The sequence below is a fragment of the Trachurus trachurus genome (genome assembly GCF_905171665.1).
Source record: "Trachurus trachurus genome assembly, chromosome: 4".
Taxonomy (NCBI): Eukaryota; Metazoa; Chordata; class Actinopteri; order Carangiformes; family Carangidae; genus Trachurus; species Trachurus trachurus.
The window spans coordinates 22,265,378-22,287,848 of NC_139898.1; the positions used below are offsets into that span (position 1 = coordinate 22,265,378).

General features: G+C 41.1%; 1 protein-coding gene across 1 annotated transcript in view; it reads right to left on the reverse strand.

Annotated features, from left to right (window-relative positions):
* Positions 1 to 15,487, reverse strand: part of mast3b (microtubule associated serine/threonine kinase 3b) — a 33,170-nt gene extending 17,683 nt beyond the window's left edge. Inside the window, exons 1-5 of the mRNA XM_083970347.1 lie at positions 15,389 to 15,487; positions 12,742 to 12,831; positions 5,231 to 5,319; positions 3,043 to 3,115; positions 247 to 267 (exon numbers count right to left, since the gene is read on the reverse strand). Coding sequence (XP_083826473.1) covers positions 247 to 267; positions 3,043 to 3,115; positions 5,231 to 5,319; positions 12,742 to 12,831; positions 15,389 to 15,435 — 320 coding nt within the window. The 5' untranslated portion in view covers positions 15,436 to 15,487. The remainder of the gene's footprint in view (positions 1 to 246; positions 268 to 3,042; positions 3,116 to 5,230; positions 5,320 to 12,741; positions 12,832 to 15,388) is intronic.
* Between the last annotated feature and the right edge of the window lie 6,984 nt (positions 15,488 to 22,471).

A 22,471-nucleotide genomic window follows, 5' to 3' on the forward strand; every position in this document is an offset into this window, starting at 1 on the left:
TGACTACGAGAGCATGAAATTAATGTCTTTTTCCCTTTCCCCAAATCATATACAACAGAGCTCCCGGCGTAATTTCACTCGCAGCCGCTCTTTAGCATTTTTTTTCTAACATTTTTCATAAAATGCATCAGATAAATCAATCGGTAAAGATTCAGGGGGAGCAAAACAAGTATGTAGCATCTTGTAGTATTTAAAAAAAAAGAGAACAGCCAATAGAAATGGTGTGGGAATATAAAAAGCAGCTACCTGTCGGCGCGAGCCAAGTGGCTGAGATCACGACAGCAGTGGAGAGAGAGAGAAAGAGAAAAAGGAAAGAAAGCATTTCAGTGAGTTTGGAGAATCTTGCGCGAGTGATCCTGTGACCCCTGGCATTCAGCTGAGGGATTAGTACTGACAATGTTGCCTTCCTTGCCAGTTTTCATTTGTCCAGATACAAGGAGCAGCTACCAAACTAAATTAATTTAAGGATATTAGTTTACATAACAGAAACAAATCTTTCCCTCCAAGCAGAGGTGGGAGTTGAGTCACGCACGTGCAAGTCGAAGCAAATCTCAACTCCTAACCTTCACGTCTCAACTGTAGTGAGCATCAAGCAAGTCAAGTTCCCTGGCTGCTCTACGTTATGTCGAGCAAGTCACAAAGTTCTGATGATGAACCCGAGTTTGCACATTTAAATCACTAAAAAGTCATCAGTCATTAAATTAAATATTTAGTTTCATTTTCTGCTTTAATAAACAACTGTCACAGCTGCTTGCACGTTTAAATCAAACTGATATTCACATTTTGTGGAAGCATAGAGTCCATATTTATGAGTGCAAGCCACCCACTGCTACAATTATTATTATTACCGCAGCCAAGCAGGTTGTGCTTTCACTCAACTGTTTATTTTTCTGCAGGAAGTGCTGAGCTGATTTGCACCAAATTTTGTGAGGGAATGGACCATATAGGGCAAGGGAGCTGCTTAGAAGAATTACTTGGCCTTGGCTGAGGTATGTGCTCCTCTAAGTGTGATGCAAGTTATAACTATTAAACTTAATCTCTTAATTGTTCTACAGTATGTTGTTGTTGTTGTGTTTCATCCCCATGGTTTGTGGGCAAGACACCAGAAATCTTTTGAGTCAGTCTGAAGTCTAAGTCAAGTCTCAAGTCATGAATATCAAGTCGAAGTAAAGTTGAGTGTTTTTGTCAGTGCTGCTCGAGCAAGTCAAGTCCTCAAATTTCCGATTTAAATCTGACTTGATCCAAATCATGTGACTCTAGTCCCTAGTGTCTCCTTCAATGCAGCTTGAGCAAAAGGATCTTGTTACATTCATGTCTGCACTTTGGATTGTGAAACAGCCAAAAAAAAAAAAAAAGGAAAGTCATAACTAAATACAAATAAAAGTTTAGCAGTATTATACCATTTGGCATGTTGTTTGCAAGCCGAGTAAACAAACACACATAATTCCCACAGGAAAGATGAACAGAAGCTTCCACTGAGCCATAACATTCAAAATTAAATGTATTTGCAGTATGACTCAGCAAAGTGTTACTGGAACGGATTCACACAAACATGGTTACGTAAATGAAGAAAGTATCATCGGAGGCTGAAAAAGATCCAGCTTCTTTTGAACAACCGAAAATCAAGAATGATCATCTTCTCCATTTCCAATGAAATTGAACTGAAGAGTCTCATTAAACACAGGAGCAAAGTTAATTGAGCAAACCACAGCTTCAAGCAGCAATAAGAAGGGTCACTGACTGTTCAACAAGGCTTTTAGTCTTTATTACTGCAGCACCACGCAGCGAGTGGATGCCCGAGGAAGTGGCTGTGTGTGGGAACTCATCACTTCGGCATAATGGGTTTTCATGTAGTAATATGTTTGCCTGCAGAATTAGATCTTGATTCATTAGGGTATCAAGATGAGAGCCACAGGGATGCTTTTTTTTTTTTTTTTTACAAATGAAATTGAAATTAAAGTGCTGTAATCTTCTGTGGCTCACTACACCAGAGCTATAACATATCAATTCTGCATATCTAAGGAATAAAGGTTGGTGCGTTGCCTATAATTGCCACAGCGAGCTACAATGTGCTTTACACCATTAAACTCTCAGAGCAGGCTTCTTTTTTTCCAGTGAAGCACCTGAACTGCTCATGAGTTTTTAACGACTGTTCTTGGGTGTCTTCAAGGTGCCACCTCACTCGTGGGCTGAGTGATGTGTGAGTGGGCTTCGGGAGTACCCTCTATCTATCTGCGGTTATCCTGTCGAGGAGGAGTTGGCTGTAAGGAGACCTGGCGGGGGAGGTGGGTGAGCGTGTGTGTGTGAGTGTGTGTGAACACTGAGTCAGCCTCTGACACCTTGCTGCTGGCTCCTCTTCATTTTCCAGACTACCTGCCCCTGCCCCAGCACACACACACACACTGAATCCCACAGGAAACCCCTCAGATCATTAGTTATTTATTTCATTATTTTGTGCTTCTTGTTGTTTTGATTAATTTGAGTTTAAGTCCAGGTAACAAAAAGCCACACTGACTCATAAATCAGTTAGAAGAGACTGTAGTTCCTGAAATTTTGATGAAAAAGGCCCAAAATCCTTCAACAGAATCTGACGAAACAGATCCAAAAAATGTCTTTAGTGTCTAGCTCAGCCCCTCCCAACAAAAAAAACAAACAATATCAGGAACTTCCACTTAGTAGAAGTTGTATTTGAACTTAATGTACCGAGCAGCATAACTGCTACTATAGTGTAACCCCGGGTCTGTCAGTCCCTCCATAGGGAAGCACACAATTCAACATGGATGGAAAGTTTTAGATGGTTATGTGCGTGTAAGAGTGAACTTTTATGTTAAGCCTTTTTCCTAGAATCTATATCAAATTATACAGGTCTTGTCTTTCTGAAATACAGCACCAGCCTTTATACTGAAAGTTCAAATGGAATACAATGTGGGTTGCATAATAACATCACAACACAGGCTAATCAGATTGACATCCTATATATGTGACAAAACAAAATGTATCACTCAAGGGAGAAAGGATTCAAACAGCAGTGTGTGATAATACCTTCTGGCGAATGGAAAGTTGAGGCAGGCACTGGTCGACACATTTCGGGGGCTGTCTAGAGGGCTGCTTGCAGCTGAAACAGGAAAGACAAAGTTACTCCACATACTATTCTGGCCTGCAATAATAATATTATGAAAACAGAACAGAGGTGGACATATGGCTGCATTTACACATGGTAGATTTCCCAAAAAAAAGGATGACATCATGTCTACGCAGGAACTCCCAATCACTGCAAAACCCAGCAGTATTAAGCAGCACCTCAGAAAGACCCAAATAGCTTCTTGGTATTACATCTCCAAGTATTCAAGCATCTCTCTATGAGGGTCCTAATTAAGGGGAAAGCCTTGCACAGTTTGGTGTGTGGGTCTGGATACACTAGAGACTGTGGTTCGTTTACATGCAAGTGGTTGAGTACCAATTAGAGCCCAATAGCTCTTTGTGATTAGATAATCCTCAGCTTGATTGAGTTCAAAAGGGAGCACATCCACATTCTGCTGCAACGAGGAGCTCTTGAGAAAAACTCTTTTCATAGAGTGCAGCTGCTTCGTGGCATTAAGAGGCTTACACTGTTATGTGCTATTGTTGATTTTAAAAGCAGGAAGAGGAACGCCAACCACTGAGAAATCTCCTGCCCTTCGAGTATCACAACACTTTCTTCACTTGAATGTCTTCACTCTGATGTTAAGTCTCAGCATTAAGGTAAAGATTTATCCTTGACGTTTTGTAACACGCAACATGAAGCATTGCTTGGTGAGAATATAAAGGCTGAATCTTACTTATTTTCAGTTTTGATCACAATTACAGCTAATGCACTGGCCTAATATCGGCTTATTGGAGGTTTTTGGATGTGTGTATTTGTCAAACAAGAGACTGCACTTTAGAAAATTTGCCCACCAGAGAGCCAAGACAAAATGATTTTTTAACTGTAAAATGTCCTTCTCAGCATCTATCTTATATCTAAGTTCATAAAAAATATATAAACATATGGGCTGCATGTCTAAATGCTTTACAGTATGTATTCATGTTTCAAAAAATATAATTTTACAATAGTGGCTGATATGTTTGTTGCATAATCTCAATAATTTGCCTTAATTTGTTGGTTTCAATGATTTAACTGCACTTTACTGTAACTGTATTCAGTCTTCATGAAACTACATAAAGCAAAGAGCAGTTATCATCTTGAATAATGAAACTGAGATGCTATGCATTCAGTCTTTCTTCCAATCTCACCTTTATTTTCTACATTACAGAAACATTTCCATTTGGAGCAAGACTGTAACAGAGTGAGAACTTCATGTCTTCACAGTGTACATTTGTAATATTATGTAGAATATCTTAAATATTTATCTATATGTGGTCTCTTTAACAAACCTAGTGTATCATAGGAAAGAAGAGTGCAGATAATTGACATGGGTCCATAGCTGGTGTCCTCTAGGTCATCTAAACACGTATTGTGCACTGCCAACCAGATACTGGCTGCAGTGTAACTTGTAAGAGTTGAACAAGATTAATCTTGAATTAGTGAGTGTGGGAGGGAGGCAAGGTGCCCTACAGCTTACAAACAATACATGAGACAAGCTGACACTTGAGCAGCACGCTCCCTATGAAACACTGATGAGCTCATTTTCAACTTTAATGTCATTAATCAAACACAGCGAAAATGTTGTGCTTTCATACTTACTGCATTTAAATGACTGTGGCAGCTGAGTGTGTTCTGAGCTGGTTTAAACTTGAATTTAGAAATATCTCAATGTGCTCTTTAACAGAATAATACTGCAATAAAGCTCCAAAGAGTCTGTGATGACCAACGAGTCCTGAAGAATCAGACTGGTTTGACCATCAACACATGTGACAGCTCATTCAGTGTGACAAGAGGAGCAGTGCTGGATGACAAATTCAATGGTCTTTGTTGGTGTGAACATGTTTCTACAGGGCACAGGGACAACATGAAGCAGGAAGTCAAGTTGAAAGTGAAATTAAATCCACCAGACTGCGGATAACACTTCCTAGAGGCAGGATTATGTCTCTTTTTTGAAAGTTATTAGACCAATGCTAGTAGGATGGAACTGTAAATGGACACGGTCCTGCTGCTGGATGACACTGCTACAAATAAAGAGGAGTCAATGCCAATTCTGACATGTTGTAACCTGTATTAATAAAGGTTACGAAACACTGCAATGCATCTTACCGGTGTGGAGAGAGAGTGGTGAAAGCGGCCGGGACAGCGTGGGTGATGGCGTCCCGACGCCGAGGCTCTTCCTGTTGCTGCTACGACAGCTGGAGAGCCAACAAGAAAAAAAGGAGAGAAGAAAATCAGTGTCTTTAGGATCAACATCTTCAAGGTATATTTTTTTCAGTAGTGTGTAAATTGGAAACAAGAAAAAATGACTGTTACTATCCAAATCATCAATTGGTGAATACTTGGCAGGTGCATCAACATCTTTCTGTTAAAGAGTTGCACTTTTTCTGTCACATGCATCCTTCCTTTACCACAATACTGTCCAATTTCTCATCATTATGTTTCCAGTTGCTGCTATAACCTCCATTTTTACCGCCTTTAAAGATTAAATTGTATTATGAAAGAAACCCTAAACTGTTGCTTCAGATACACTAGTGTTTGCTACCATAGAAAATTCTTCTATTTCTTGTCAACAGCAACAAAAAGCCATGTCTGAGTCGCTCAGGTTATGTTTATGTCTCTATGTGTGTGTGTTTGTGTTTGAGCAGCAGGTCGAGGACACAAAAGATTTATTAAAGTCTAACACTGGACGGATTAAAGAGACACTTGACCTCTAAAGTAGCAGACTGTGATCCATTAAGCACTGACTGTTGTAGCTCAATGAGCGAGTCTGAATAACAAAAAAACATCTGTGCTTGTGTGCTAAAGAGAAGTACGGTAGGCTGGATCTACACTGGGAGCGATGAAAATGTCTAGTTTTCTGTTTGCTACCATCACATCATCAAAACAAAGACAATACATGGCTATTCCTGTTGAAAATCTAACATTATTTTGCTTATACATTTGTATGGATTCACTGCAATGCCTGGCCTCTGCTTTTGTTTTTACATTCTCTGCCTTTTTACAAATGTTTGTTAAATGATTAGGCTACTTATGTTAAACATAACTAGACTAATTATGTTACGTAAGTGTGAGGTATCGTCCATTTAGAAGGAAGGTATGAAGTTGCATGAATACCAGCACCTTAGTTTTTCTACTCCACTTTAGTAGTCATAGCTAATGATTATTTTTCTTGTTGACTAATCTGCTGAATCATTGATCTATTAAGTATCAAAGAATTTCAATTGTTACGTCCCAGAGTCCAAGATGATGTCTTCAGATCTCTGGCCAAAAGTACCAAACACAAAAATATTCAGTGTACTGTTACGTGTGAAAGGAGAAGTAGCAAATCTGTAGGAAACTGGAACTTGAGAATGTGTAGTTTTTATTTTAGCCTAAGAAAATGAAATAAACTGTGATGATTTGTTATCAAAATAGTGACGGATTATTTTGCTGCTGCTCTATTAAGCCTAAGTAGTTATCTTGGTCTATTGCGTGGCACCATTATACTAATACACAGTGGGTTTTTACATCTATAATGAGAAAGTTGCAGTTTTTAAGGTTATAAATGTCCATATGCAGGAGACTGTCTCTGGCGGTCATCCAGAGTTCATAGTTGCATTTGTACCTCTTGTTATCATATTCGCATCTTGAGCAACTGCGGGTAACACATGTGACAGACAGAATGGCTTATCAACCACAAACAGACCGCAACTTTAACAAAAATACACACAGTTTATGGTCTAGTTATTAAGGCGAGGCTTATGATACTAATGCAGAATAACGAAGACTTCATCATCTCTGCTCTGCCTATTGAGATTTAAGTCAACCGATATGATTATTTTCGCCTTTTGGAGCAGCTCTGCCTTGAGAAATGGTTATGTAACTACGACTCTAATCTGCAAGCAAATGCACGACACACCAGCATGGCCGTGTCGGATGAAGAGGGAAGACTGATGACGGCCAGAACACAAGGGGGGAAGCCTCCTGTCAACAGACTCAAGGCCGGAGGGGGGTGTCTGTGTGCACTGACAGCAACAGCAGGCCCAGCTTGACCCACAGATGTCCACAACTTTGAGGGTGTTTGTGTGTGTGTGTGTGTGTGTGTATATAAAGGGAGGGAAGGAGCAGTAAATAATCCTCCGGTCTTAAAAGGAAGACCTGTGACCTTCCAGTTGGCAAATTTTTACAAAGAACACCAGGACTTCCTTAGCTACTGTTCACAAAGGAGCCAAGTCAATTAGACAATTAATTGATCAAGAGGAAAAAATGTAATTTCTAATTCTGACAGTGGCTAAAAATGCAAAACATCTGATAGCTGCCTTCCAGCTTCACGTGCATGATAATTTGCTTCTCTCTTTGTAAACAGTAAGATTAGGCAAGACATTATCAGCAGATGGATGGATTTGGAAAAAAAAAATCATAAATTGCAGCTGTTTCTTTTTTTTCTTTTTACATTTCTCCATTTTCTATGACAGCAAATTGAATTATCTTTCAGTTTTGTACTGTGTTTTAGACCAAACAAGCTACCTGAAGACAAAGCATTTGGGCTCTGGAGGAAATCGTGATGTGCAATTTCACAAGTTCAAGATATTTCAAAGACTATTAACCATGAATGAGAGAGCTGACAGGTGAATGACTGAAAGGTGGAAGTAACTGATACTTGCACAATGGACAAACCACAGCTCAGTTTGAGTGCTACAGCCTGCAGCAGACAGTTGAGCCCCAGTGTTATCTCTCTAGTCATCTCAACAGTACATAAACATGACATCCAGTCAGCCATGGTGGCCAACAACAGCCACAAGCATAAAAACAGAGGAATGCAACTTAGTATACCTACTATAGACTTCACATTTAAGGTCCTTTGTGTGTATTTAACTGCCACTGGCTTTATGTGCCAACTGTACAGTAAGCTGCACCATGTCACATTGCCAGCTCAACAAAGAAACCTGCAAGTTGCGCCTCATATCCAGGTACTATCATGCCAGAATATGCTTTTTTGGAGCAAAACACCGAAGCTAAATGTTGTATCTGCTTTCAGTTATGATATTAGACGGACAAAAGCTGCGTATTTTTAAACACAAACTCCTGCGACGTTGTAGCTGCTACTGCGAACAGAGGATTAACTAGCCAGCTTGTGTTTAACATAAAGAAAGCAACAGAAAAGCCAATAAAAACTGACTTAAAAACCACCTGTGACAAATACATTGTGCATAGCAGGCCTACTGAGGTTTTAACACAGAAACTGACAGTCAAACTAGCGCCAACTCTTGGTGATAACTACCTTTTTGAGCGCTTCAGCAGCGCTCCGGGAACAAAATGTGACTTGTTCTGACTCGGCACCGAGGAGCAGCAGTGACTGGGGTCCGACATGCTGCTGCTGCTGGGGGATTTTTTGTTATACTATATCTGGAACAAAGTTATTGTTGGGTTTCAAAAAACTGAAGCTGGGGTCGTTGTAAAGCCCGCTCCTTCCTCTTCTCCACCTCCTCCTCCTCCTCCTCCAGCTCTTCTTGCTGCTGCTGCTGCTGCTCTCCCCACCATCGTCTCGCTCTTTTGTATTCACCCCGGGTCTGTCTGTCACACAACCGGCGGCCGCTTCATCCTCCGCTGGCTAGAAGAAGTCCTCCTCCTAACCCCGAAACATCACCTCCATGTCGGTTGTGTTTTTGTGTGTGCAGCCCCGTTCAACACACAGCGGACGGTGAAACACTAGTGTTTGGCCAAACTGCTGGCGGCTGCGTGCTGCTGCTGCTCGTCCGTGTGTGTGTGAGGAAGCTGGAGCCTGATGCTGCGTTCAAGTGCCGCCTCCGAACCTCCGTTTTCACAATGCTGCGAAAAAAAAATCCACCCAAGATGCAAGCTAGAGCCAAAAGACGGTTTAGAAACTAGATAGGTAGTAGTAGTAGAGCAGGGGTGTCAAACTTATTTTAGTTCAGGAGCCACATTCAGCGCAATTTGATCTCAAGATGGCCAGGTCTATAAATGATAGGCTAACATAAGAACCTATAAATAGCTAACAAGAACTCAACTAGCCTACATTATTAAGACGTTTATATTAAATGAGCTATCCTTTTACAAAACCAGTTATGAACAACTTTCCTGAACAAATTTCCTGAGACAAATGTGTGCAATTTCAGCAAAATTACACCTCTTCTGTATATCATTTTCACAGTTGGGAAATTTATCCCATGGTTATTATTATGGCCCACGGGCCACACGTTTGACATCCCTAGCATCTTTGCTACATCGAACTATCATGATCCACAATTTCAAACCCTGATTATTTTTCTTCGGTTATTGCTACCCTATTGTTGAATGTTTTGTTTTGTCCAACCAACGGCCCAAACTCAGACATATTCAGCACGACATTTTCACATGTCAAAGGGTATAACAAGTAGCCTAAAAACTTTGGCATTCCTGCCTCAAAAGGACTGGAGTCCTGTTCCTGTTTTGCTATTGTGTTTGTACCCAGGGGCCACTTTAAGACATCCAGATGTTCAATTTTAATAAAAAATCTATAAGAAAAGAAAATTAGGCTACACACATGCGTACTTCGAGTTTTGATGAAGCAAAATTCCTGAACAAAATATGGCATGTATAAAATACACTAAAGAATGAGTGCATTACTACAAAGTTTAGGTAGGGATTTACCTCTAATCTGTGGTTTTTTGTAACATAAACCTGTAGAGACCTTGGTCAAAACCACTGTCACTTTATTTAGAGGTTCATTCGGATGCTCACCGTTCAATATAAAAGTTGTAAATGAGTCAGAGTTAGTGTTAAATACATAGATAAGATATTCTTTTATCCGTCCCATGATGGGGAAATTTACAACAATATACAGAGAAATAATCAATAAATTGGCAGTAGTACCAATTATTCAAATATTTGTGTTTCAGCATGACTCACTACTATCCTCAATTGTTTTGAAGGAGCAATTTTGCCAGAACAGATCAACACATGGAGGCTGCCAAAGGTGTAGGAGTGAAACTAAGCTCCACACAACACCAACTCCCATGTTAGTGCAACACCAACTCCCAATCTAGTGCTACAAAACTACTAAAAGTTGAACATAGCCAGCGCTTTAAATAACTCTTTTTTAGTTTGTGTACATCTTGACTATATCTGGGCAACATCAGTTTGAACACAGCAGAGTGGTGGAAACTCTGCTGTAGATCACAACATGGTTATGAGTGCAGTTAAATCTGCTGTGAGGGCAAAGTGAAAATTATATATTTTAAAGCCGTGAAAGACAGCTTCCTTAGTCAAAGTGAAATCATTGTCTGAACCATTGCTACAGTCTACAGAAACCTCTTTTCTTTTTTTGGCACTTCTATGTGGTCATACGGTCATATAGGACCAGTTTCCTACAGAACATGAACGCAGCATAAGATGTTGTTGGGTTGTACCATCAGCACTCTGGTAGAGGGAGGATCCCAGACAAACTTTTTAACAGTGGTACATTCCACATACAATACCTAGTTAGCAGCACGTGTATGTGTAGGCCTACACCCACCAAAACAAAAAAAATGCTATAGGTGGTGAAAGTGAATCTGTCCAAATCTAAATATACATAAGGGCTGTATTCTTATAATCAAATCTCTCACTTTTGACATGGTAGATATATTAAAACATTAAAGTAAACACAAAGTAGCCTAATATATTTTAATCTTTCTACCTAGGGCCTATTTGCAGTGTAACTAATGTGTTTACACTGAGAAGAAATAAATGTCTTCACATCCATTTCCTTTTTATCAGCATCTAATAATATGATTGTAATAGTTCTGTTTTAGTGTATGAGCCTTATTGATGCTATCGGCTATACTGTCACTAATCTTCATTTTATCAAATGGTCTAAACAGTGAAAGAATATCCCACTTTGATTATTATGAGTCATTCTTGTGGTTTCCCAGCAATCGCTTTCCACTTTCCACTTCCCACTTCCATTTGCTCACACAGTCAGGTGAGGTCACAGTACTGTACCGGCCTCTGAGGTCAGAAACAGGTCAAAGCTCATTAGCCACATCCCACTGTGGCTTTAGCCTAAAGGGTTGTCATGTTGTCCTAATACAATGCCTGTTTTTTTTTTTTTTTTTTTTTTAACAGCTTCTACTAAAGATGGCATGCTAATAAGATGTCAAAATAACCATACACTGAACATGAAGCCTGTACCATATCCTTGTCATATTAGCTGTGAAGATATCGCTGCACAAGACAAACTCATATTGGTCAATGGTCGGAGCCAAAGGTTGATGTAGGGAAGCAGTTTACTTGCATACAAATATAGAATCAGATGCAAGAGAGTGAACATGTTTCAGGGTGATGAGGCAACACAGGGGGTGAGGTGGGGTCTCAAATCCACAATGCTGTGAGGAATGAGCTCAACAAATGCGCAACCTGCCTTTCTGTGGCATCACATAGCTACAACAGCGTTGTGTTGAGAAATTTGTGTTCATCACAATGGAGATTTTTTATTTTTTATTTATTTTTTTGCTTTCCAAGGACGATTTGCTCATTTTTCTACAGAGCAAATGGGTTTCATTACTGTACAGCGTGTGGTGTGACAGCCAAGCACTGCTCACACATCCAGAAACATGCTGGATGTAGCCGCCTCTGTTTGCAGTGTTGCCTTCCTCCACACAGCACCCAGCACCGTTGCCAAGCAACCCACATAGACTTAGAGACAACTAATATGATAGCCGAGGTCCTCACTAGTGTAAGAGAAGCACAGTGACGGTAATATTAAAAAAACAACAACAACTGAGTGCATATATCCTCTACAGTATTTACATTTCACACTTTCTGAATAATCCGTAAATGAAAAGCCACTCGGGTCAGCTGTTTTATTCATCTTTGTGTAGCTACAGGTTTCCCCTCATCCCCATCAACATATGATGCTATTATTGTGAATGAGAATATGTTTAAAATCAGATGGGACTGTAGAGATTCAAAAACATACAACAAACATATTTAAAGCACCAGAGCAGCTACGAGGTGGATTTCAAAGCAGTATCTTAGATTCAGGTGACTATGATAGTCTGAGTCTCGTGGCTTTTCTACACGTATGTGTCATTGCAAATAATGGCATGTTCCCTCCTCCTTCCCCTGGAAATTAGCCGCAACACCTTTTTTAACTTAAGGCATATGACTTTAAACTAGTAAGCCTACATATTTCATTTGAAGAAATACTGAATTAAAAATGAATATTGCTTAGGCTATATCTTAATGTCTGGGCACAGATGTTCAAAGATAGTAAATCAGTCTCACAAACATGGCTAAAATCGAAGTAGATATTGTATTTTTGGTGACTATACTGCTAGTTGGGGATTAATACAGCATATTTATTGGTCCAGCAGGTGAGTGCATGTGGGCTTGATTCAAAATAAACTACAGTGGCCATGTCCAATGTAATGAAGGGACCAGTCACACAGTGCAACACTGTAGTCCACTGTGTCCTCTAGGAATAAGTTACATCAGGTTTTGGCTACACAGACCACACTTGTTAGGTGGATCAGCCAATTGTTGCTTTTGTGTTGAATTGACTCACTGATGAGTGATGATAGTTTTTTTTTTTTTTTTTAGTTACCTAACATGTTCAGTCCATAGAAAACAGTCTGGGTGTGACCTGTCTGTCTTACCTCCAGGGATGAAGTGTTTGTAAGGGGCTGCAGGGGCTGCATGGGCTGCATGGGCTCAGGAGGGTGGGGCTCTGGCAAGTAGGTGACAAACTGAAAGGCAAGAAATGTTCGCATGGATTAGTTATCTGACCCTGCACCTCAAGTGTGCTGTGTCGCGTTCGTCGTGGTGTTAGAGAGGATGACATCTGTCACTGGATGGATGACCTCACCGCTCTTACAAGGTGGCTTGACACAACTAACTGACATATAAACTCACTCCAACGCCACAGGAAGTTGGCAGCTAAGTGTCAACACACCAGGCAGGAAGTTTCGTTGTTGCCCAGTTGTAAGCTTGACTTTAGAGTAAAAATATCATTGTCAATGTTTAATTGTTCCAAAAGGACACATTTTGGATTCATATGGACACAAAATCCTCAACTGAGCTCATGACATTAATCTAAAGTTCTACCTCACATCTTTACACAGCATCTTCTTGCATGAAAGTATGCATGCTCAGCCATCCTAAGGGCTATACCTCGCTGATGCTGACCTAGCGCTGAAGCCGTTTTCTATTGATTTCCCTGCTCAAATGAAAGCTCTGCCTTGTGGGCATCACAGTGCTGCTATTGTCTCAGTGCTGCAGAGGCTTCTCAGTGCTAAACACAGCACTAATGAACGTGTTGTCATAGTAATGCAGGGAGGATGGTAGGGAAAAAAAACAAAAAAACAACTCCTTGCACAAAGACTCACTCCACATTCTGTAGTGTCGGCTCATAATTACACAACAGATGCAACTCATTGTGCTGAATTTCATCCCGACACAATTTTCTCCAGCCAGACCCCCTGAACCGCAGCCCTCAACGATGCTGGAGCGAGCTATTGTCCATCATTTTCCACTTTGCATTCGCAATGTCTCAGCACTACACAGACACTGCTGTCCAGAGTGTAAACTGAAAATCTCATACTGACTCAGCGGTGGTTCACACTGTGTTTCTGATTTGCTCAGATGTTCAGTTCACACACACACACACAGAGAGAGAGACTCTGACACTAAAGCGCAGCAGCAGCAGCAGCAGCTAGAACATTTCAATAGCAATATGGTAGCAGGACTGTCTTTACTGCAAAAACAACACGTATATTTTGGAATAAGATAATATTCCAGTCACTCTGAATAAAAAATATATATTACACAGTTTATTGTCCTTCCCTGGGAGATAATTTTAAGGTTTATCAAATTTTACCATACAGGAAAGGTAGTATCGTCAAATAAAGTATTTTTTTTTTTTACAGAGAACCAAGCACCTGGATACTTGCATAGCAATATCCAGGTTTGGTTTACACAAATGATGACAACTCTTGACTGATGCATCAATCAACAGATGAACACATCAGTAAGACCCTGCCTGAACCCCTCCCCACCAGTTGCGTCTGAAACCTCCTCTGTATCTCTGCGCGGGAGCAGAAGCTATACCAATACAGTGCCTAAAAATGAAAATGAAAGGAAAGCAGCGCATGCTCTGCTGAGATGATCCACAGTGGAGGCAGATGTATGGATCAGAGGATGGGGATGTGAGCATGGAGCTCCTACGCCTTATGGATCAGCATCTAGTGGGCAGCAGGTAGCCCCCCTTCCTCCCTTCCTCCCTCCCTCCCCACAAAAAAAGGCTACATTTACTCCAGGGGATGAGTGGGTGGATATAAGACTGCAGTCATGTCCTTTGATGGAGATAGGGAGCACAGATTAGCAATTATAAGGATATAAAATATCTCATCTTCTGAAGTTCTACAGACGGAAAGGCATTTTGTCCGTCTTGAAGTTGTGGGGGTGAGCATGTGATTCATACAGGAATCCTGGAGTGAGACCTTCATGTGAGGTTGGAGAGGGGAAAAAAGAGACAATAGAGCTGAAGAAACGCAAAACATCATGAGGACAGAATCACGCTGAGGCATGAGGTGTACCTCCAAAACTGAGCGAAACACTAGACCAGTCAACTAATAGTTTTGAGATAAGTAATCCTACTCAATTTCCTATTGTCTAAAATGTAAAAATAAAAAATAAAAACACACACACAAGTTCTTCTCTTCTCTCACAAGTTTGTTGTTTCAGTGGTTTGGTTTTTACAACTGTAACCAGCTGTGAATTGTCAAACACAGTAAGAGTTCAAGGCTGGAAAGCTGATTTCTCTACACTGAGAGGGGTAAATGAGTTTAAATATTAATAGGGAGGCAGGGAAGCTGCCAGGCTTGATGATACTGAGAATAGTTTCCACAGTCTAACTTATCTGGTCTTCTCCTCAAAAATACAAAAACACAAGAGTAAACGCTAAACAGTCAAACCTGTTAAACTAGACAGCAAATGCTATCAACCTGACAGAGAAAACAGGAGTTTCTTTGTTTGTTTTTTGGATTTCCATCCTCCTCAGTTGACTCATCTCCAAGCTTTAGTGTTGGTGACTGGTAATAGGCTGGATAACAATGGTTTTGAACAAACAGCCACTTTATACGGGGTAAAAATAAAAAACAAAAAGTCTGAGTGTCAACACTGTGGCACCATCAGGACATGACCACATAAATACTAATATCTCTCTGTTAGTTTCACATGGCAGCTCGCGGTTTCACATCCGCACCAGAAGATGAAAACAACAAAAACAAAGAAAGCAGAACTTACTCCAGAGTCAGAGAGGGGATCTTCAGTTTGTCTCTCCTCGACTTCATTCTTGCACGACACCAAGCGGGGGCTTTATTTACCACCACGCAGCGCAGCTCCGCTCGGTCTCACCGCCGGCTTCCAGACACTCATCCCTGCGGTGGCTGACTAAAAATAACCCCCTTTAACTGAGTATCGTTTACCGGTAGCTTCAGCGGATTCCGGGGAGATTTGTTTGGGTTTTTTTCCCCTCGAGAGAGAACCAAGCGCAGTTTTTTTTTTCTCCTGTTACAAATGAAGGCGCAGCAGCAGTTTAGTGCGTTTCTCCCTCCTCGTTTCGTCTCCAAGGCGCACCGGAGAGCGACTGCCACAAAACCGAAGGGAGCGACGGGTCACCGCTAACCTCCATGTGACTGGTGGGAAGCGAGGGAGAAGGGGGAGGGATGTAAAGGGGGGGAGGAGGGAGGCGAGAGTTTGGTGTGTGTGTGTGGGGGGGGAGTCTACCGGAGAGGGGTGGCTAAATGCGTTTGGGTGGTGGGTGACAGTCAACTAAGGTGAGGTTGGGTGAGGATGGAGGGGAAAGTTGACGTGCAGGCTGAGATGTAATTTACAAAAGACACACACAAAAAAAACACACACACACACACACACACACATTTAGGTTTGGAGGTTTGGTGACTGCACGGGAAATAATAACAAAAACAGATTATAGGCTATGTCTCGCGTAAAATGAAGTTATACTGTTTTTTTTTTTAAATGTTTCATCTCTAAATCCCATCACTGCCTATAATTGCTCTTTGCATGGAACAAGCAGATGAAGCAGCAGAGCCGTGAACACTGGCAGGCTGCTGGTCGTGATGAGGCTGGGGAATACCTTCGCTGGAAACCGTGACAGCTGCCACACATGGTGCTTTTCTCACTTTCTGGCGCGCGCGCAGCACTGGATGTGGGCGCGCGCGCGTGAATGTGTGTGTGTGTGTGTGTGTGTGTGTGTGTGTGTGTGTGTGTGTGTGTGTGTGTGTGTGTGTGTGTGTGTGTGTGTGTGTGTGTGGAGGCACCTGTTAGCCTTTATTTTCTGACTGATGTAATTAATTGCAAGGAGGCAGAGTAAATTTCCCAACAAAGCCGTGTGTGTGTGTGTGTGTGTGTGTGTGTGTGTGTGTGTGTGTGTGTGTGTGTGTGTGTGTGTGTGTGTGTGTGTGTGTGTGTGTGTGTGTGTGTGTGTGTCCATATCATCACATTCCTCCTGAGCCTCTGCAGTTTAAGCACAGTCTATATCAGCACGTGCGGGCATGAGGCTTGACACGTTTCTCCAGCATGCTTGAAAGTAAATTTCCCAGCCCTGTGTAGGAGTGCGCTTATGTGCGAGTGAGTGGATGTGTGTCTTTGCAAGTGCATGCTCGAAAGTCAATTCTCTTGTACTGCTACTGCAGGGTAGGTGTGTGCGTGTATGGGCGTGCGTGCATGCGTGTGTGTGTGTGTGAGAGAGAGAGACAGAGAGAGAGAGAGGAGGTGGGATATAGAATAATTGCAGACTTGAAAGTCATTTTGTAAACATCCAATCTGCAGCTTGTGTGTGAGTGTGTGAGTGTGAGTGTTGTTGTCACTGTCACTATTTGCATCTCAGCTTGGTTTCTATTGAATGCCTGCATCTCCAACGGCAACCAGTGACATCTATGGCATCAGTGTCTTCCTGGTTGCTAAGGAGCTGGTTGGTGATGGTTTGCCTGGTTGCTATAGGACATGAGCTTGATCCAAGTACCGCACACTTATCAACGAGGAGTTTATTCACACACACAGAGAGACACACACATTATTGTTGATTTGACCAGTATGTAATTGTTTACTGTGACATCATTCACCATTGTTCTTCTCTTGTGATTGATTGCAAGAACAATGACAGTAGAGTTGTAGTGTCCATTTACTGTCTGATTGCCTGTCTGATTATGTAGCTATTACTGTTTCTTAGAATAAGCTTTTGCTTTTACTTTTTTTTTTTTTTTTTTTTTTTTACAGTAATATGATGGTTCAAACGTAAATCTGCTAGAAAAAAACAGTTTTCACCACTTGGGGGCAATGAAAAGGTGGAAAACACTGACATATATCACAAAGAGAAGATTGTGAGTTGGCTTTGCCTGTGCATCTGAAACCACCTGTTGAACCTAACAAGCAAGAAAAGAGCAGTGTGTGTGTGTGTGTGTGTGTGTGTGTGTGTGTGTGTGTGTGTGTGTGTGTGTGTGGTAGGTGGTACTGTAGGCAGTGACCGGCGGGTGCATGGTGTGCAGTGATGGTGGAAGAGTGGAGGGTGGCGGTGGGAGGAGATTCCCATTCCCGACTGCTCAGTAATTGTTTTTGCTAGAGCAGCATTTAATAGGAGAAGTCGGTATCTCGCCGTTACCATGGCAATAAGGGCTTTCCTGCTCTTCCCTTCCCATCAGCCCCTGTGTGTGTGTGTGTGTGTGTGTGTGTGTGTGTGTGCGCGTCCCTCTATTCTCTCTGCCAAGTGAGATGAAGCTTAGCTAAACGCTGTCTCAGTCAAATCAGATTTAGGGATGAATGCGCTTTAATCCACCACCAGCGTTTCTGATATTACATCACAGTTTGTCAGCAGTCTTCTCTGCTGCACGTAAAAAAAACAAACTGTAGAGATCACAGTAAATGATTGCAATGGGCAGATTAGTACTGCAGTACATGTAATCGAAGAAACTGAGGAGCTATAGGCTACTGCATCATATTAAATAAGACAGACCTGTGACATATCATCATGGTCTTTCCACAGAGGTTTAGAGAGGATGTTTGTGGCTTTTCTTTTTGCTTTTGTTTTTCTTCCTCTTGTGTTTGTTTGTCCTCATTTTGTTGTCTGTGTATGTTTGTGTGTCGGCTGGGTGTGGCCTCCTGGATCCTGCTCACGTCACCCTCCATCCACACCTGCAGCATAAAACCCCGGCCAGATCACTCCATCACATCAGCATTTACTGTACATACACAGCAGTACTTCAATATTAACCTGAATGAGCTCATACAATGATAAATTAATATACTATAGATGTTACTAATGCAAATTCACATTCACATTGTGCAGGGTTTCCCTATGGGATGTCTAAAGTCTGTGATGCACTTCAGAAAACATTGCAATGCACAGCTTACCACTCTTTTGGAGTAAGCAACAACCTAGGGGTGTAGTATTCAATCTTCACTGGATTATTGATGTATACAACTTAATTGAACGAAATGTTTTTTTGCAGCATTTTTTTTTAGCAGTTGCCAGCTTCTTGGCAAGCATGTCCTGATTTATGGTGTCATTTTTGGAGGGAGGGAGAAAAAGGATATCATTAAGTGTTACACTTAATATTTCAATCATGTTTCCCTGATGGATTCACTTGGGGATGTGGTGGAGAGATGCAAACTGAAGATGGTAGAGGCCATTCTGAACCACTGGGAACATCCACTTCATAACACCTTAATGGATCAAGAAAACAGCAGTTCTTTGCTGCAGGACGGATTGATATAAAATACCCCTTGTACCTACAGCCATCAGGTTTTTTAATCCTTCTGCAAATGCTAGATGAGCTACCAGACAAATGAATTTTTCTAAGGGGGATGAATAGAATAGTTTTTCTTCTTCTTACTATCAGATATCACAATGCAGCTACCACTACTAATTCAAATTGCTTGCTAATGCAGTATATGCTTATCAACTTGAAAACAGGATGCACAGAATATGGACCGCTCTTGAAATAAGTGTGTGCATGTAAACGCAGTCACTGTGTGGTCCACTGCCACGTTCAGCCCCAGGCTTGTCTTGCCTGTTTGGTTTATGATTTGCCTGCTCAGCTCTGCGGATCCCCCTCCCAGCCCCTCTCTTTCATGAGTTACTTACTTACTTCTATTCCCTCTACATCCAACAAGATAATAAAAAAGACAAACTTTTCACTACACAAATTTGCTTGCTGCTTTGAGAGTCCAGATGAATACAGAAACACATTGCAGTTTCTATAGTTAAGTAGATAATAGCTTGCCGACTGAGGCTCAGACATGTCCAAAACCTCACCCACATATACTGAAGGGTTCAATAACAGACGGGAGGACTCACTGTGCACCAAAAACCTGAGAAACGTGAGATGAAGCATCGTTTTCTGTCAGTGTTGCTGCATGGGAGGAGCAGAAAAGAGGAGGCTGCTTCGCCGGAGGCTGGCTGTGTGGGGCTATGTGACTTGTAACTAATGCTAGGCTTGTGCAAATAGCTTATGCAAATGAAAAGGATAATAACAGTCAAAGTGCAAATCATTAGTCAGATCACACTCAGCACAATTAGTTACAAACATGTTGTTTCCTTTCACAGTCACATGCCTCTTGTTTACACTGGTTGGTCCCACGCAGGTTTAACTATCAATATTCTGCAGTGAAGTGAAGACGTTTCCCCTGATGACAGAAACAGACCCACTTGAAGTGCATAACCTGAGGCCATGATTTATTTCTTCACTGACTCAATTACGAAACCACTGTAATTCAATGGGTTCGGTGTCTGCAGCAAACAGACTCTGAGCCAACCTTCATGATTTGATTGACTTGCGAGTTATGAAAACATATATGCAAATGAATCTTGCATCAGTATGCCATGGCGAGATTTTAACAGCTGATGTAAGAGGGATGGACCAAGATGCTCTGTTTAATATAACAAGAAAACAATCTCTTGATGCATGATGATGCAAAAAAAAAAGAGAAAAAGCAAACATATAGTGAACTGGGATGCAAAAAGAAAAAAACATTTCTCATTAAACACAAGGAAAATCAGAAAAATGTCATACTGTGTAGAAACAGATGTCAGCAGTATATATGGTGTAGATGATGTACAGAGGAAATAATTTTTCCGAGCAGGAAATTAAGTAACAACAGAGGAAGTGAGTGGCATGGCCTGTGTGCACTATGCATGTGTACATCAGTCTTTCAGTGTGAGAAAAAAGGGAGGTGTGTGTGTGTGTGTGTGCGATCACGTGTTTGAAGCTTTGCGAGTGATTTTCTCCTCACAGTCCAGTCCACAAGATGGCGTAAAAATACAATAATGACATCAGAGTAATCGCATCAGATCCATTGTGTGAGCAGAGAGGAACACACAGTGACCCCTGATGGATGTAAGAATCACATGTGTGGACCTGTGTAGCAACACAAATACACCAAATATAATATACATGATTTTGTGTCATAGGTGACCCCTCAAGCCTGTGGCATCAAAAAAAAAAAGAAAAATAAACTGCAGGTAGGAAAGTGGTTGCTTATCCCCAGATATTGCCAATATTAGGGACAGTAACACAGAAAGACAAAAACAAAAGTTTAGCCAATCCAACCTTTTTTCAATCAGACTGCAAGATTCACAACAAAACAGAGGATGAACAGTTCAGAAAAATGAGCATAGCATCAGCAAAAATGCACTGCTCCAGCAGAGGCACAAGACCCAGAGACTATAGGAAAAACATGAAACCCTCTGAATCTGTTAGTGATGAGAGTGCATCTTGTTGTTTTTGTGTTTTTTTTTGTCATTTTATGTTGTTTTGTAGTCGTTGTTGTTTTTTGGAGTCATCCAGTTAATTCCTAGCCCAATTGTGAATATCTCTGACTGACTGAGTGATCATATAGTAGTCCATCGATCAGAAAAATACTACAGTACATTTGGCGACAAGGCAAGTTATAGTATGAACTAAACTTTGTTAAAATCTTTGTTTACAGCATGTGAGCAAAGAGAGCGGGTATAGATATAGAGCACATGATGTCAGTTGTTGACAGTGGTTACAACTTACAACCAAGTAATTTCTCACTTTGACGTTATGCAGGCCAGATTAGATTTTGATCTATTCTTACATGGCTGAGATTTACAGAAGGTGCAGAGCATTGCCTCCCAATATTTTTAGCCCCTTACGTCTGAGTCATCTGCTCCAGTGGTTTAAGACGTGGGGGGTCTTCGTCTGCATGTTCAGTGGTGACTGAGAGAAGTGAGAACAGGAGCTGCCTAAGAAGTGACCACCTCCATCAACCACTGAAACCAACCATCCAACCAACAAATCCCACCCATGCTGTACAGTGATAGTGATTTGTCTTAAACTGTCAAGTCGCTACCTCAAAGCCCCCAACTTCCTCTTCTGTGGTTAGAGTGTTGTTTTGTGTGTGTGGCTTATCGTTACCCATATAGACATGAGCATAGTTATTCTGAACATTAACTTTGGGTTGATTGCTTTTAAGTAGGAATGAAACTGAGACATAAAAAAAAATGAATGAAAAAATAGATTCTGTTGTTTCTGTTCCTCCTTAAAGTTTTGTTTTAACGCAAATGAGGAATTAAGATTTCCACAAAAAAAAACATTGATTTTTTTTTATTATCAAAAAGAGGATTTGATCTGTCGATGAGGAATTTAGATTACAAAAAAATAAATATTTTTTATTATTATCAAAAGGAGGATTTGATCACACTCCCACCTACAGCACAGCCAATGCCTGCACACTGTATTGATGTTGACAGAAATAGCTCACTCAAATTTAAGAAGCTCTCTAACCCCAAGTTTTATAAGACCTGACTTGACTTAAAGATAAAATCCCCAGAGACCGAGATCTCAAAACCCCAGCAGACAAAAGTGAAACTATTTACTTAGAAAAAAATGTGGGGGTTTTCTTTTGTATAGTTCAAGTGAACTGAATCTGAACTTCAATCAAAAACAGGCTACCAACCTTTAACCATAATGATAAATTGCAATTTACAGGTTAAACAACAGCTCATATTTGACCATTTCTACTGTAGAAAAAGCTAAACTATATGTACAAAGGTTTTCTGTGAAAGATTCAGTCCCCAGACCAGTGCTTGGGGCTTTACTGTGGGAGGCACGTCTGTGACTTCTCCCTCAAAATACGAAGAAAACTATTTGCTCTTCCTGGATCATATGAGAGACAAACTCTTCAGCTGAGTTCCTCAGTCTACACCACATGTCCATGAAGCTCTGTGAAGTCTTCCGTTACAGGAGGCGCCTGTGATGCCGTAGGTAGATATATCAGTGTTTGTGCAAGTTCCTGTCTTCAGTTTCCTTCTGTCAGGCACACAACCTGCTGCTCGACGAGAAA